The sequence below is a fragment of the Tachysurus vachellii genome, chromosome 16 (genome assembly GCF_030014155.1).
Source record: "Tachysurus vachellii isolate PV-2020 chromosome 16, HZAU_Pvac_v1, whole genome shotgun sequence".
In the NCBI taxonomy this organism is placed as follows: domain Eukaryota; kingdom Metazoa; phylum Chordata; class Actinopteri; order Siluriformes; family Bagridae; genus Tachysurus; species Tachysurus vachellii.
This window is the reverse complement of record NC_083475.1, coordinates 2,795,163-2,811,793: the sequence shown is the minus strand read 5'-3', so window position 1 is coordinate 2,811,793 and position 16,631 is coordinate 2,795,163. Positions and strand designations below refer to the sequence as shown.

Genomic DNA, 16,631 nt, shown 5'->3' with positions numbered 1-16,631 from the left:
AACCAGTCTCAGTTAATAAACGTAATCGTGAACGTAGGTTCAGAGACTCGGACTTGAGACGCGGCTCGTGACAAAATCCTGACGACGGCTGACGCTTTTTAAGAGACACGGATTAACTTCAGCATGCGGGACGATGGAAAGGGTTGACTTCGTTTTCACATGGATGAATTCTGCTTTATAGTCTTTCACGAGTACGGAATGTTTGTTATCCCATGATCCCTCTTAACCGTGATGAAATGTGTGAAAGTGAGATGACATTTGAATGTTCAGTTCATTAGAGCAAAGAGGGAAGTGGAAGTTTGCGTGTGTGTGAGAGAGATATTTACACACTCAACCATAAGACAGAAACCAAGAGTCAGCATTTCTTTTGAAGACTGGCAAGAGGAAGTGAAACTAATAAAACCCATTAACGCACAGTGGTGTGTATTGACACACAAGCGCATGGGACACATACAGCCATATGGGGACGCACCGGAAGAGGAGGAGGGAAAGACCCAACATTCAACACACTCATATTAACACAACTCCCTGTGAGAAACGGGCCAGAAGAAGGGGAAATAATTATTCTAATACTTAAAGTCTTAGCTGTGGCACAGTTGCGTTTTCCATCTGTCAGTCAGTGTGTGTCTGTCTGTCTGTCTGTCTGTCTATCTATCTACTGTTTTTTCTTTCACCTTTAACTATATACATAATTTAATAAATACAGGTACACCTGACTAGAGAAGTGCGTGTGTGTGTGTCCTCTCACCCTGAATACAGTCTGCTGAACAGCTGCTCAGCATTGTTGTAGGTGGTGTTGAAAGCTCGGGAGTTGCTGTCAATCATAGCGCTGAATATAGACTCTGCCCCCTTATCGCTTTCATACACACCTCTGAATTGATTGGGGATGCTGATGAAGCGCTTAAACTCTCTGTAGTACCTCATACGCAGCTCCTCACACACAGGCCGGAACTGTGTGCGGCCCTGCCTGCACACGCACACACACACACACCCACCTGTAACAAACCCTCATAAGAAAGACACACTGCACCCAGTAATACACAGAATTTTTCAAAATAATCCAGTCCAACACACACACACAGATACAAAGATTCTCACTTAAACACGAGGTCTATGTGTATTTCTGGAAGGTTCTTGTTGAGTGCCTCAAGTCCACACTGGTACTGAAACTCCAGGGCTTTATACAGTTGATGATTCCAGTGCTGTCTCCATGCATGCATACAGATGTGGCGTTTAAGAACGAACGTCTTTTGCCGCGGCATTCTGCAATTCTTGCCGCAGTTTGCCGCGGCTTGCGGCACTTCTGTTCGGGGGGACTATCTTAGCAATCACCTTAATGTGTTTCGCTTCACAGAATATCCACCATATTCCCCGTGACCTGAGTATAGTTCGGATAAGCGGTAGAAAATGAGTGAGTGAGTGAGTAATCCTTCTGGAGCCACAAGAACTTTAAGCCAATTCAAAATGAAACACAAAAACATTCTGCAAAAAGGTAATATTTGATTACACAATTACTGAACTATTATTATAACAGGATTTAGTATATTCATTCTGTCATGTAGCTAATAGAAAGAAGACTGAAGCCCGTCTAACTGGCAGGGGCCCACCACCACCTCCCCTCACCCCATCTGAGGAGCTGGCTCTGTCCCTTAATAAAGGGCGACCAGTGGTTGCTGGCATTCCAGGGGGCAGTTCATCGCACACACCATGCACCACAAGTGATGGTGAAAAAATGGTGAAATGTAAGTTTACTTCTATGATTTGTTTTCATTTTTTGTCCTAATAAATTACTATCTCTGTCACTTAAAGGCTTTTTGAATAAGATTAATTTTTATGTAGGCTTATTTTATTTAACTGCATATGATGTATAGGCTACTGTGATCTTAGTCTGACATGTTACACTTTTCATGTATTATTTTCTTTGATAATATTGAGAATTTAATGGGTTGTGTGTTCTTATAGATACTGATGGACTGATTGTATTATTGGACCCTCCAGAAAGAACACAGTCTGTCACAGTTGTAAGTGATTTGTTGTCAGGTACCTTTAGTTGCTTTTAGGTATTTTTTATTTATTTTTTTTTTGCCAGATAATGTATACTTGAATATTTCTCCTGTAGGATGAAGATGATGACGATGAAGAGACCACATCTGCTGTGACAGAAGTGGACAATGCTGGTAGATCCACTGAGGTATGATGTATACCATTATAATGTATGGCCCCTTTTTGCATTAGAGTAAGAAACTGTCATTGTCCTATCACAGTACATACCTAGGGATTTGCCCACAGATGGGGTCCTTCAACCTCAGCACACAATTTAAGCAGGGTAAGAATTTGTGTCCAGGTGTCCATATTTGAATTTTATTGTCTGACCAAACAATCTCATTCATTAAATTTTTTTCCACCTTCTAGTTGCCAGCAAAGGAGCTGTTTAAGGTCCATCTTCAAAAACAAATAAGAAAAAGTGACATGGAGATGGACCTTATAGCTTCAAATGGAAGAGAAAAGGCTCCTCATTAAAAAAGCAGCACTTGAAATTGAATTACTGGAGCATCGCCTTAAGGTGAGAACTTGTCTAAATATTAATCTGTTGCATGTTAAAAGTGTTGTGTGAGTGAGTGTGTGTGTATATGTATGTATGTATGTATGTATGTATGTATGTATGTGATATATATATATATATATATATATATATATATATATATATATATATATATATATGTGTGTGTGTGTGTGTGTATATGTATGTATGTGTATATATGTGTAAAGCAATATAAAAAAACATTTTATTGAATTTTACTTTTATTGTTTTTCAGGAAATAAAGAAATAAACTGCCTGGCAGACCAGTACAAAAAAATTAATAAAAGTAATTTTGACAGATCCTGTCTCTCAAAAGTCTTCCGTCTCTGTTGGCCTCTAAAATCTGTAGGTGTTCCTCTGGGCCATCTTCCTCAATACAAGGAGGGTGGCTCTCTCCTCTTATAGTGGCAATATTGTGAAGCACAACACAAGCCACTATAATGTCGCATGCCCTCTCTGGACTAACCCGGAGCCCACGCAGACACTGAAACCGAGATTTGAGGATCCCTATAGTCATTTCCACCTTGGCCCGTGTTCGGCTGTGAGCCATGTTAAACCGTGTCTGTGGTCCAGGCTCAGGTTCAGGGTAGGGTGTCATTAAATAGGGCAGACAAGGGTATCCTCTGTCCCCCAGCAAGTAACCATTGTACTGTCCTGTAATGATTGAAGTGTACAACACAAATATAGTAAAAAGGAAAAAAAAAAAAAATTGTATAAAGCAAAACATACCCTGCTGAAATGTCTGGCATAATGATGACTCGCGGAAAATTCTGGCATCATGTACAGATCCTGGCCATTTTGCCTCGACATTGGTAATGATTTGGGTTGCCTCACATATTACCTAGTTAGTGGAAAAAGTAATGACTTTAATGATTTTAAGAAGGGAAAAAATTAAGTTGTTACCTGCACATTGATACTATGAATAGATTTCATATTAACATTGTCTCCCTCATTTATTGGTGGAGCTTTAATAGGAATGTGAGTGCCATCAATGCACCCAATTACATTTGGAAACCCTGAAACAGAAAGATATGGAAGTATGAAGTGTGTGTGTGCGCATAATGAATACATGTATAGATATAAATAATATGACTATATATTAAATATGCGTCATAGATTTTACTACAAAGGACAAACCTGCCACTCTGTGGAATTCATCTTTAATAACAAGCAGAGGTTTATGGCCAGGGAACTGCACAAACATGGGTAAGAACTGTTTAAGTGCCAGACATACTGTACGAACGGCTCTACACACAGTTGCCGTTCCCACATGCTCTGAATCCACACTGTACAAAAAATGGCCAGACGCAAAAAACCTAAGTGCTATGCACAGAATGTTTTCTGTGCTAAGCACAGAACCGTGGTTTGTCACATTTGCGATATGCGGTTTTAAAAGACGTGTTAAATAAACTAACGAATCTTTTGAAAAACGATAACGCTCTTTCAAATATTCATTAGGGTATGCAAACACATGAATACGCGGTCTTATAACCCTCTCCCGACGAAAAAAACTCGTATAATTTGTGCTTCTACGTCCACAGGATCCTCATCAAAAGGGCATGCCATGCTCACCAACCTTCTGGAACGAAGTTACACTGAAACACAACCTGCTCCCGAGCAGGTTATCTTCAGAGAGTCAGTTGCTATGGTTACATACATACCCAGAAAGTTACCTCCGTTTTTGGGACCGAAAGTTGAGGTTATCCACGAACTTACCCTTAAACATACCCAGGTATGTCACATAACCTGCTTTCTGGAATACCCCCCAGGTGATTACAAACAGGAAACAGGTGTGCTGAGCTTGAGGTGCAATGGATTGTGGGAAGTAGAGTCCTGATGAGGAAGTACGGCAAAGTCCTCTGCAGGCCAGCAGAGGGAGCCATCGTGGCCCTCATAACACAATCACTGGGTTCTTACCCTTAACTCAGTATGAAATTTCCAGTACATTTGCTAATATTATCTGCTAATTTTAATGTTACTAAGAAAAGGGAACAAATAAACTCCATTAAAGATGTCGTGTCGGTTCTGAGAACGAGGGAATGCTATATTAGATGAGACAAAATATTCCTTTTTCTGAGTCAGATTGATCTTTTTGATACCTTGAAGCTCTATTTTTATCTTGTCGTTGAAATCTGTGTGCCACTTGCGTAGCTTCCTGTTGTGTGTGGAGAGCCTCTCTGCAGCATTCTGAAGCTTGATAATGTAAATCTCCAACTCCTTTGGACTGTCCCACGTTATCTGCAGTTTTCCTCCTCCATCCTGTGACTCTGCTTGAGGACTCTGCTACAAATTCACATATCAACATTAATAAGAATCTATTCGTTTATCTTTTTAGTTTATACTGCATTTAAATGTATTGTCTTGTGTGTGATGTGCAACAGCAGTAGGGTGTCACCTTAATAACCTTCTCAAAGGCTAGAGCATAATTCAGCATCATAGGTTTCTGTGATGGAATCATCTGTTGGTCTATGGTGTTGTAGAAATGAGCCACCTGTTACACACACACACACACACACACACACACACACACACACACACACACACACAGTGACCTGTGCTGATGTAATATAACCTTCCACCATGATGTGTTGTGGGTATTTATTACACACTACAGTGCGTGTGTGTGTGTGACTGTGTGTGTGTGTGTGTGTGTGTGACTGTGTTTGTGTGTGACTGTGTGTGTGTGTGTTTGTGTGAGACTGTGTTTGTGTGTGACTGTGTGTGTGTGTGTGTGAGACTGTGTGTGTGAGACTGTGTTTGTGTGTGACTGTGTGTGTGTGTGTATGTTTGGGTGTGTGTGTGTATGTGTGTGTGTGTGTGTGTGTGTGTGTTCATACCTCTGCAGTAGTCGGGTAATCATGTAAGTGGTGTCTCTCTCTCTGGCTCTTTGCCTTATTGTTGGACGTTTGATGAGCTCTTTGTGCTTCTGAAACACCAGCAGCAACTGAAACACACAAACACACACACACACACACACACACACACACACACACACACACACACACACACTTAATTTTACCACTGCAGGATATTTGAATTCACGTGTGCGTTACTGCAGGTTGAATCACTTGCATTGCCCTCCTACCTACAATGTATACAATATCATACCAATACCATACTGAGTGTGTGTGTGTGTGTGTGTGTGTGTGTGTGTCTACCTGCTGTGGACTGTCTTGCACATCTCTGATGAAAGTCTTCAGTCGTCCTGCTACTTCCTGTTCAGCTGGGCCAATCAGTCTTTCAAACTGAGACATAGCAGCTCTCCATAAAGGCTAAATGTACACACACACACACACACACACACTCAGTCAGGACTGGCATACATTTTGTAGTCTTTGTGACTGTACACAGACATTTGTTCACATAAGAGTGTGTGTGTGTACATGCCTCAGTGTAAGGGTTGTACAGTACAGGGTTGAGACCAGTAAAAGGCTTAAACACAATGGGGGCAGAAATCTGCTGCTGCTGTGTTCTAAATACCAAACGCTGAAGCTTCTCTTGTACCGTACGCACCTGCAGCACCTACACACACACACACACACACACACACATTAAATTTTTTATTTAATTTATAAAAATGACAACTGCTAAGCACATGTACATTACTGTTACTATTGTAATATCAGTGACATCATGGATGATGCGGTGTCTCACCTCCTGCAGTCGGTAGAGTAGCGTAGAGTAGCGTTTAGAGTAGGTAGAGTAGCGTTTCCACACCTGGCTGCTAAGGTGTTCACATGCTGCTGTCCATTGCTCACACACAGCCACGCCCAATTTAAGGCTTTCTCTCACACTGGAGTATGGCTCCTCCCACAGATGCAGCACACACAGCTTCTTCTGCATAAACCGAGCCAGAGAGAAGCCTGCGCACACACACACACACACACACACACACACACAACATCTATATAGATACACACTCTAACACACCCATGGACCCAGATACACACACTTAGACCCAATCATGTACAAACCTATCACATCCATGAGTCTGCGCATACGTGTTTCAGAGAAGGGTGTATGTTCATTCTGCTTCCATACATTGTCCAGCACATCACGAGTGTGTTCTATTAGATCCACTGCCTCGGTGAGACTCGCACTGTCCAGAGTACTGTAGTCCTGCTCACACACACACACACACACAGAAACAAACACACACATACACACACACACACACACACACAAACACACACCACACACAGAAACAAACACACACATACACCCACCACACACACACACAAACACACACCACACACACAAACTCACACACACAAACACACAAAATGCGCACACACACACACACACACACCACACACACAAACACACACCACACACACACAAACACACACACAAACTCACACACACAAACACAAAAAACGCACACACACCACATACCACAAACACAGAAACAAACACATACACATATACACACACAAACAAACCCACACACACACACACAAACACCATACACACACACAGTCACACACACACACACACACACAAACACTACAAGCACAGAAACAAACACACACATACACACACACCACAAACACAAACACACACCACACACACACAAACTCACACACACAAACACAAAAAACGCACAAACACACACACCACATACCACAAACACAGAAACAAACACATACACACACACAAACCACAAACACCACACACACACAAACACCACAAACACAAACACCACAAACACCACACACACATCATATGTGAAATTATTTGTGTTAACACTTGATGCTTAGTATAATCTATCTATCTATCTATCTATCTATCTATCTATCTATCTATCTATCTATCTACTGTATTTATTTATTCCACTGAAATGTTTCCACTTACTTTTTTATATGTTGTAATGTCATGTTTAGGATGGAAAAAATCTGACATGATTCATCTTGGTTTTATTTTCTTACATCACAAAAGCCTGACATTTTTACAGGGGTGTGTTTTACAGGGGTGTGTATAATAAATATATATAAATAATTTTCTTAAGGGTGCTAATACTTTAAATAGATACTGATATAAAGTTGCTAGATAAAATATCTGGTTACTGGACACACTGTATGTGTAAAAATCTGGAACAGGACTTCTGTGTATTTATAGTTGCATTCATCCTGACTTTAATCCTATCTCCTTGTTCCTCCCTTGTTCCCATTGCATGATGCTGCCACCACCATGCTTCACCGGTTCATGATCAGTTCCTCCAGATGTATCGCTTGAAGTTCAGCCCAGATGGATGTTGTTTGATGGTTGTTTCTCTGTCATCCCCTTTTCAGTTTTTTTCCCCCATTTTCAGATGTCTGGAGTCCTTTCACCCAAGTGCACTGCACTGTTCACTGTTCGACAAACTCAAATTCTTTTACTCAATGTCTTTAGTAAGAACCTGAAATCAGGACAGTGGAGATTTTTATTTCACTCTGTTGTTATTCTGAATTCCAGATTTTTAACCACTGTGTGATTACTGCAGGCTGTTTATCTGTTTATCTTAACTTCAATTAGCAAGTCAGCTTTTCATTAGAATGACCAATTTAATAGAGCAACAGCAAGTATGTGAAACAGCAGATGTAAAACAGAACACGATCACCCTACCTCCTTCTGACACACACACACACACACACACACACACACAGACACAGACACACACACACACACACACACAATTGCAGGTACAGTACTCTAAATACAAATTACTACTAGCTGGCCACTTTATCAGGAATGTTTAATGTGTACATAGACTCTTGACCTGTGTCTGCATGATTATATGAATCACACTGCCACGTGACAGGCTGACCGGATAACCGATTGGATGGATAGGCAGCAGTACAGGATTGTTCCTAATAAAGTGAGGGTAACTGAACATATACACATATTGTTACGCCAAACACAGAGGTGAAAGCCAAAGTGAAGGCAAACTGTTTTAATTCCACAAACAACTGGTTAGCAGAGATAAATATCCGGTGGTGCGCTAGAGAGCGCGGCCCACGAAGTCCGGAAGAGAATGCTAACGGCATGTTGGAAGCACGCCGAACCATTGGTAATAACGGACGCTGGTTAGCGTGAGAGAGGGGATCTTATAGGGTTGGTGATGAGGTAGAAACGAGAGTCAGGTGTGTGTCATTAGTACGCCGGCGAGCCGCTCCATGCGGGCGGGGCACGCATGGGAGAAGAGTCAGGTAGCTCCCTGACACCACCCCCCCCTCCAGGGGCGGCACCGGACGCCCTGACCCTACGACGAGGACGACCCCTAGCCCTGGGCGCCGGGCGGTGCGGGTGGGCAGTATGGAAATCTGCCAGCAGGCCCGGGTCCAGCACGTCCTGTCGTGCTACCCAAGACTGATCCTCCGCGCCGTACCCTTCCCAGTCCACCAGGTATTCGAGGCGACCCCCACGCCTCCTGGAGTCAAGGACCTCCCGCACTGCATAGACGCCCGGCTGAGCTACGACCTCCGGCTGGACGGGCTCCACGGGGCCACCTGGAGGGCGAGAAATGGGCGAGACACACGGCTTCAGCAGGGACACGTGAAAGGTTGGGTGTATGCGGTACCCCGGTGGCAGCTCCAGCCGGTAGGACACGTCACTAATCCTCCTGGCGATCCTGAACGGCCCAATGAACCGGGGGCTGAGCTTGCGGCACGGCAGTTTCATCTTCAGGTCCTTCGTAGAGAGCCACACTCGATCCCCGGGGCGGTAACCTGGAGACTCCAGACATCTCGCGTCGGCGTGCCGGCGGGTGGTGCAGAGGGCCCGACACAACTGGGTGTGCGCCGATTCCCAGACCCGGTTGCTCTCCCGGAACCAGGCGTCCACCGAAGGCACGTCGCTGGGCTGATCCGACCAGGGGAACAAGGGCGGCTGGAACCCCAGCACGCATTGGAAAGGGGTGAGGCCCGTGGAGTCCTGGCGAAGCGAGTTCTGAGCATACTCCGCCCAGGGTAAGAACCGTGCCCAATCTCCCTGATCTTGGCTGCAGTAAGTCCTCAAGTACCTGTTCAGCTCCTGTATCTTGCGTTCCGCCTGGCCGTTGGACTGAGGGTGGTAACCCGACGTCAGATTTACTGACACCCCCAGGAGCCGGAAGAAGGCACGCCAAACCCGAGAGGAGAATTGGGGCCCACGGTCCGAAACTATCTCCTCCGGGAGACCAAAGTTCCTGAATACGTGATGAAACAAGGCCTCGGCCGTCTCGAGGGCCGTGGGCAACCCCTTTAGAGGCACAAGTCGGCAGGCCTTAGAGAAGCGATCCACCGCTACCAGGATACACGTGTTTCCCCCCGACCGTGGCAAGTCGGTCACAAAGTCGATGCCTAGGTGTGACCAGGGGCGCTGAGGGACGGGGAGCGGCACCAACTTGCCGACGGGCAGGTGGTGAGGTACCTTGGCCATGGCGCAGGTGGAACACTCCTGGACGTAGCGGGTAACCTCTTCTGCCATCCTTGGCCACCAGTAGCGAGCCTGAAGGAGCTGGACCGTCCTCCTCTCTCCTGGGTGACCCGTGCCCGGTCCCTCATGGACCGACTGGATTAGCTCCCCGCGGCAGGATGTGGGAACAAAAAAACTTCCCTCAGGGCACCCTCTGGGGGCGGGCTCCCTGACGGAGGCCGCACGGATCTCGCTGTCCATGTCCCAGACAATAGGCCCCACGACGATCGAAGGAGGGAGAATGGGGTCCGGATGTCTGGGTTCCTCAGGCCCGAATATCCGGGACAGGGCGTCGGCCTTTCCATTGAGCGCCCCAGCTCGGTAGGTGACTTGAAACTGGAACCGAGTGAAGAAGAGGGCCCAACGAGCCTGCCGGGCATTGAGTCTCCGGGCCTCCCGCAGGTACTGAAGATTCTTGTGGTCTGTGATCACAGTGAATGGGTGCTCTGCTCCCTCCAACCAGTGCCTCCACTCGTCCAGGGCGAGCTTGATAGCCAGAAGCTCCCGGTTGTCGATGTCGTAGTTCTGCTCTGCGGCTGAGAGCTTGTGGGAGAAGAAAGCGCACGGGTGGAGCTGTGGTGGGGTGCCTGATTGCTGAGAGAGAGCAGCCCCCACCCCCGTCGAGGAGGCGTCCACCTCCACTACAAAGGGCTTCCGGGGGTCTGGATGACGCAACACGGGAGCGGAGCAAAAGCGCTGGCGGAGCTCCTCAAATGCCCCCTGGGCCTCCTTGGTCCACCTCAGGGTCCGTTATTCTGTTACGCCAAACACAGAGGTGAAAGCCGAAGTGAAGGCAAACTGTTTTAATTCCACAAACAACTGGTTAGCAGAGATAAATATCCGGTGGTGCGCTAGAGAGCGCGGCCCACGAAGTCCGGAAGAGAATGCTAACGGCGTGTTGGAAACACGCCGAACCATTGGTAATAACGGACGCTGGTTAGCGTGAGAGAGGGGATCTTATAGGGTTGGTGATGAGGTAGAAACGAGAGTCAGGTGTGTGTCATTAGTACGCCGGCGAGCCGCTCCGTGCGGGCGGGGCACGCATGGGAGAAGAGTCAGGTAGCTCCCTGACACATATAAGTAGTAAAGTACCTGGTTGGCTCATCAAAGAACATGACAGGGGGGTTGTTGACTGGCTCCAGTTTATTAGCCAATAGTTTACGTTGACCTCCAGACAGAGTGTGTGTATGAGTGTGTGCGCACTCTTGCAGGCCTAGAGCAGTGAGGATCTCATTCACCTGTCACAAATGTGCATATGATAAATGTGTTACTACATTAAATGTATTAATAAGAACATTTTACAACTTATTTGTTTGTATTAGTTATTGGAAGTTACTATAACAGCTGTAGTTAATTTGTATTGCCAAGTCATTTTTTGGCAACTTCACGGCCATGAAATCAGGTGGAAAAAAAACATGTTTGTTTCACTCACCAGTTCCTTCTTTACTTCCATGTTCTCATTTAGCTTAAGATTAGCTGAAACCTGCAATAGAATGTTTACATCACTGAGAGGAATGTGATTAGTGGAACTGAGAAGATTAGCATGGTGTGGACAGGTGCAAGAGCTACTGGGAAATATAGCTCTGAATAAACAATATTATAAAAATGTATTACATTTTTAAACTAAAATGGATGTCGTACTATTAAATCAAAAGACAGAAAATTGGTTCTAGGAGAAGAATGAATCTTAATGAATATTAATAATAATCTCTTCAACACTATCTCCTGCTTGGACTCACCTGTACCCAGCAAGAATATTTATCAGTGTGGATACACATTGGCAGGCCTGCCACATCCAATTTAGCTGAGAAATAGGCTACTGGTCTTAATTTCCCCCCATGACTTTGTAGTAGCACTGATGTCATACACCCATTTTTCTCATCCACTGTTTGCACAAAAGGCCTATCTGGATCTGGAATCCCTAATGTTGGGGTGGTTTGTAAAACCATTTTTAAATCTACAAAGGCTTTTTCTGCCTCTGATGTCCAGGTCAGTGCACTGTGGGCCTGTAGGCCTTTCCCATGAGTGATTGCGCTCAAGGGCACCTCGAGTACTGCATAGTTGGGTATGAAGGTCCTGCAGTAAGAACACATGCCTAAAAATGACATTAATTGTTTCTTTGTGTCAGGCTTTGGAATGTTTTGATGGCTCAACTCTGTTCTGCTCAATAGTTTTGCCTTGTTCTGATATCAGATGTCCCAAGAATTGTTTTGTACAATCTGCAGCTTTGATAAGCTCGCCTTGTGACCTTCCTTTGCTAGATGACAAAGCACTGAAAACAAAACAAATAGCCAAACCTAATAATCTTAATAACTTAATCAAGTTATTCATGAGATAAACAAAAATGATAATAGTGCATATAGTTTGTGTCAGCTAGCACACCTGAGTTCACACTTCAGCTGTGGTATTTTTCTCAGTGATTGAGCTAGTAGTCTTTAATCGCAAGTAGTATAGCATGAATCATTACTTAATTGGCAATTATGACAAAAATACCACAGGTTATTATAGAAATGTGATAATAAGCTATTATGCACCAATTTTATGTCATTTTTCCCTACTCTCTGTGCTCTGTGTTAGAGCTGTATATTTTGAGTCAGGGACAGTGCATATATAAAGGCACAGTCCCATACCTCATCCCCTATCTGAAGAACCTCGGACTCCACTGCCCTACTTACCACAATCCTGCAGACTTATGTATGTGCACTGTGTGTGTGTATGTGTGTGTGTGTGTGTCTTTTGATTTGGTTTAATAGTACGACATTCATTTTAATTTAAAAATTTAATACATTTTTATAATATTGTTTATTCAGTGCTATATTTCCCAGTAGCTCTTGCACCTGTCCACTTTATTCCTGTTGCCCTTGTAGCTGTTTAATCATTATCAGTATAAGTGTCATTCCCCCAGATACGGAAGGAAGGAGACAGACCCGTATGCAGGATAGCTTCAAATGAAAGTGCTTTAATACATAAAGAAGACAAACAAACATATCCACACTACACGGGGAACTAACGTAACTAATGAATCCGCGCTGCCATCGGCAAAGCGGCTCACATATATACACCGACAAGTCAATCACACAATGGGGACCAGGTGTGGAAACAGGGAGGAGCAGACGAAGGCGGGGCAGACACGTGACAAAAAAACAATAGCATGTGTCCAAAAGTCCGTGCTGATTCCTGACAGATCCGTGCTGATCCCTGGCTGATCCCTGACAATAACACAGCTTGTCTTAAATACTTTTTTCTTCTTCTTTATTGAGATTCATTTACATGTTAAAATACAGGTCCATGGTGTAAGTTGTTGGCTGTATTGGCTTTCATTTCTCTCTCTCTCTCTCTCTCTCTCATGTGTGTGTGTGTGTGTGTGTGTGTGTGTGTGTTTGTGTATTTTAGTTAAAGAATGTCTGAACGATTTTATTGGGTCAGACTACTGGTTATTGATATATTATTTCTTACTAGTGAAATAGGTCTATTTGTCAATTTTGTAATATACAGTACCAATAGTCCCTGTTGTAGAAAAAGTTCTTATCTTCATGTTCTGTGGTATACACTTGAACGTTGACTTCATTTGGTCCTTCCACACCTTTGCCCCAAGAAGTTGGCTGAGACCATAAAATTCTCCCCAACTTCCCACTGTACCATAGAGGTCATCCTGACTGTTTGCATCTTTCTGTGGTACAGCTGATGCTTTGGCAATATCTGAAGGCCTTTCCAGAAACTGGTTAGAACAGCAAAAAGAATAAAAAACAACACAGTTCCATCCATACAGGATATATATTCTAGATACAGTGCCTAAGGAATGCTCACAATCAATCAGATTTTAGTCCTCCAGAACAATATCTAGTTTTCCAGATCTGGCAAATATGATCATGGAGGATCCATTCACAGACAAGCAGACCATAAGACAGTTTTTACCTGCAAACTAACATGTTAACTTTTAGTCAAAGGTTTGTGGACACCTGATTATCACATCCATGTATTTAGTCAAAGTTGTTGGCACACAACCATATACTGTAGGATATGCTTTTATTCTGAAGCATTACAATTTTTCTTCACTGGAACTAACAGCACTAGACCTTCTCTAGTATGACAGCACCCCTGTACATGAAGTGATGGTGGCTTGCCATAGTTAGTGTGGAGGAACTTGAGTGACCTTGACAAAGCCCTGTCCTAAACCTCAATGAAAACCTTTGGGATGAATTGAAAAGCTGATTGCCTCCAAGACTTGCTCACCCAATATCAGTATCTGACCTCATTAATGCTCTTCTGTTTGCATGGACAAATCCCAGCAATCTGGATTACGATGTTGAAATAGCACACATGTTTGTGATGGTGAGGTCCACAAACATTTGGATCATCAATAATTCTAATGTTATGTTTTTTTCTACAGTCTAAATGGTTGTAGACACAGTAGGAATCCTCTGAATCTCTAAATCTTCTGTTTAATTTCTGTGTGCTATCTATCTGTTTTGCTACAGTAATAGAGGCATCAGGAGAGTATGGTGATTTGAATCCTGTGCTTTTCGAGGCAGTGCAGGGTGGCATGTGTTCAGACAGTGTCAAGAAGAACTCCAGTGACAAGAATGATCCTATATCATCTTGCCAAACTCAGTGTAACAGCGTGAGTGGCACGTACAATTGTTTGTGAACAAACAATGTTAACCATTGCACTGATCTGCTTTACACCTCTTTTTTGTACAGGATTCTGGACACATTGAAAAACATACTTTTGCCACCAGCATGCTCACACAGTTCTGCATTCTTTTCAAAAGAACTTTTATCACAATATGTAGAGACATGGTAAGATTTTGTCGAATTATGTATATTTTACTACATGTTATATATTTAGCAAATCTTCATTCATATTTGAGGATTTATAATTGTGTGTCCAGGTGCTGACCCACCTGAGGGTGATATTACACTTGTCTACTGGAGTACTGATCGGCCTGCTGTACCTAAACATTGGCAATGATGCCAGCAAAGTGTTCAACAACACTGGATTCATCTTCTTCTCCATGCTCTTCCTTATGCTGGCTGCATTAATGCCAACTGTCCACACATGTAAGGACTTTTGTTCTGCTTCGGTTTTACATTATCCATGCAATTAATAAAACTACCATGACACTACCATGACATTATATAAGCATGTATTTATGTTTACCATTGATGCATGGCAATAATGTAAAAATTGTGGTTAAGTTTACTTTTTTTTTGGATATCCAGAAAAATCATGTTGACTGTAAATGGTTATATTGTGAAAATTCTCATCAATTGGGTAATTCTGTGCTACTTTCCCAGTTCCCCTGGAGATGTCAGTGGTTTTAAGGGAGCATCTGAACTACTGGTACAGTTTAAAGGCCTACTACCTAGACAAGACCGTGGCTGATATCCCATTTCAGGTATGGCGTTAATATTATTTATTCTAGAAATGCTATATACTATATCTACATATGGAAGACAGTGTATAATATCTAAAATGTGTTTTTGACTTGTAATAATCACATAATTTCCAAGACATGTTAGAAAGTTAGTTATATATTGATTGTAATTGTTGTAACCTGGATTTAAACACATATCGTTGCTGTTGGGTGGAATCCTCGTATCTCCAAAACCATTATTTTTCAGGAAATTGAAAAAAAAAATTTAGTATTTTTTTGAGTTATTAAACATTGTATTGTTAAAGTTGTTATTATACCTTATATTGCTATCATATACTGTTGTGTACCAACATTAACACAACATTTTCCCAAAGTCACGTTTTATCGGAGATACAATCTTTATGACTTGGGAGCAGCGAGATACGAGATTATGCTGTCATTGATAAGAATGGTACAGACACAGAAGTCGCTGCTGCCAGCAGTGTTCAATAAAGTCTGTGGTCACATTGAGCCTTTTGACAAGAGACAATGTATCTAACCTAACAATGTATCTAACCTAACAATATATCTAACCTAACTAGATACAGTACATACTCAAATGTATCTAACCTAACTATTTTCACTTGTTAGTGTCCAAAACATATTGTGCATGAATACACACTAACTCAAGCTAGTTAGAGCTCTTGCCTTTCTCTAGGGACTTTACTGGCTCTTTCCCTGTTTATTGTGTGACTGAGTGCTTTTTTAATGTTCAAGGAGGGTGGATGTGTCCCAGCTGGTCTGCTTCCTAGTTGATAGCCTGCTGGAACTGCTATCCAAATAAGGCCATAGCCATATCCTTCTATCTATAAGGAGTTTATTGCATGTGTTTGGCATTGCTGGCTATGGTGACCATGCCTGGCACAACACGGCTGCACCCCAAAGATTAATATTGTGCGTTAAACAGTTTAAAGACCTCCTACCATGTGCTTCATCCTTACATTGAAATTCCTTACAGTGAAATTTCCTCTGGCTGCATAGTCACTTCTATGAGCTGTTTATTTATCCTTTAGTCTAATCTGGGCCAATGCTCACCTGCCCATGGTGGAGGTAAGATAAAACCATGATTCTATTCATTATGTCCATGTAAAAAGTCTAAAAGTAAAAAAGGCCTATCCTGTCTATTCTGCACATGAACTTAAAGGCAACTCACAACATATTTGTAGTAGTTCCAGCTAGGGGTGTTGCATTGCTATGAC

The 16,631-nt window shown here is 43.1% G+C and overlaps 2 protein-coding genes across 2 annotated transcripts in view; both read right to left on the bottom strand.

Moving 5' to 3' along the window:
* LOC132858895 (uncharacterized) overlaps positions 1–16,631 on the bottom strand; it is a 338,173-nt gene that overhangs the window by 258,397 nt on the left and 63,145 nt on the right. The gene's annotated exons all lie outside the window — the stretch shown is intronic.
* Positions 2,785–4,347, bottom strand: LOC132858929 (putative nuclease HARBI1). The gene is made up of 2 exons (XM_060889483.1): positions 4,298–4,347; positions 2,785–3,235 (listed from the first exon to the last, which is right to left on the bottom strand). Exons 1-2 carry the CDS (start codon positions 4,305–4,307, stop codon positions 2,859–2,861), a joined length of 387 nt encoding a protein of 128 aa, XP_060745466.1. The 5' UTR covers positions 4,308–4,347; the 3' UTR covers positions 2,785–2,858.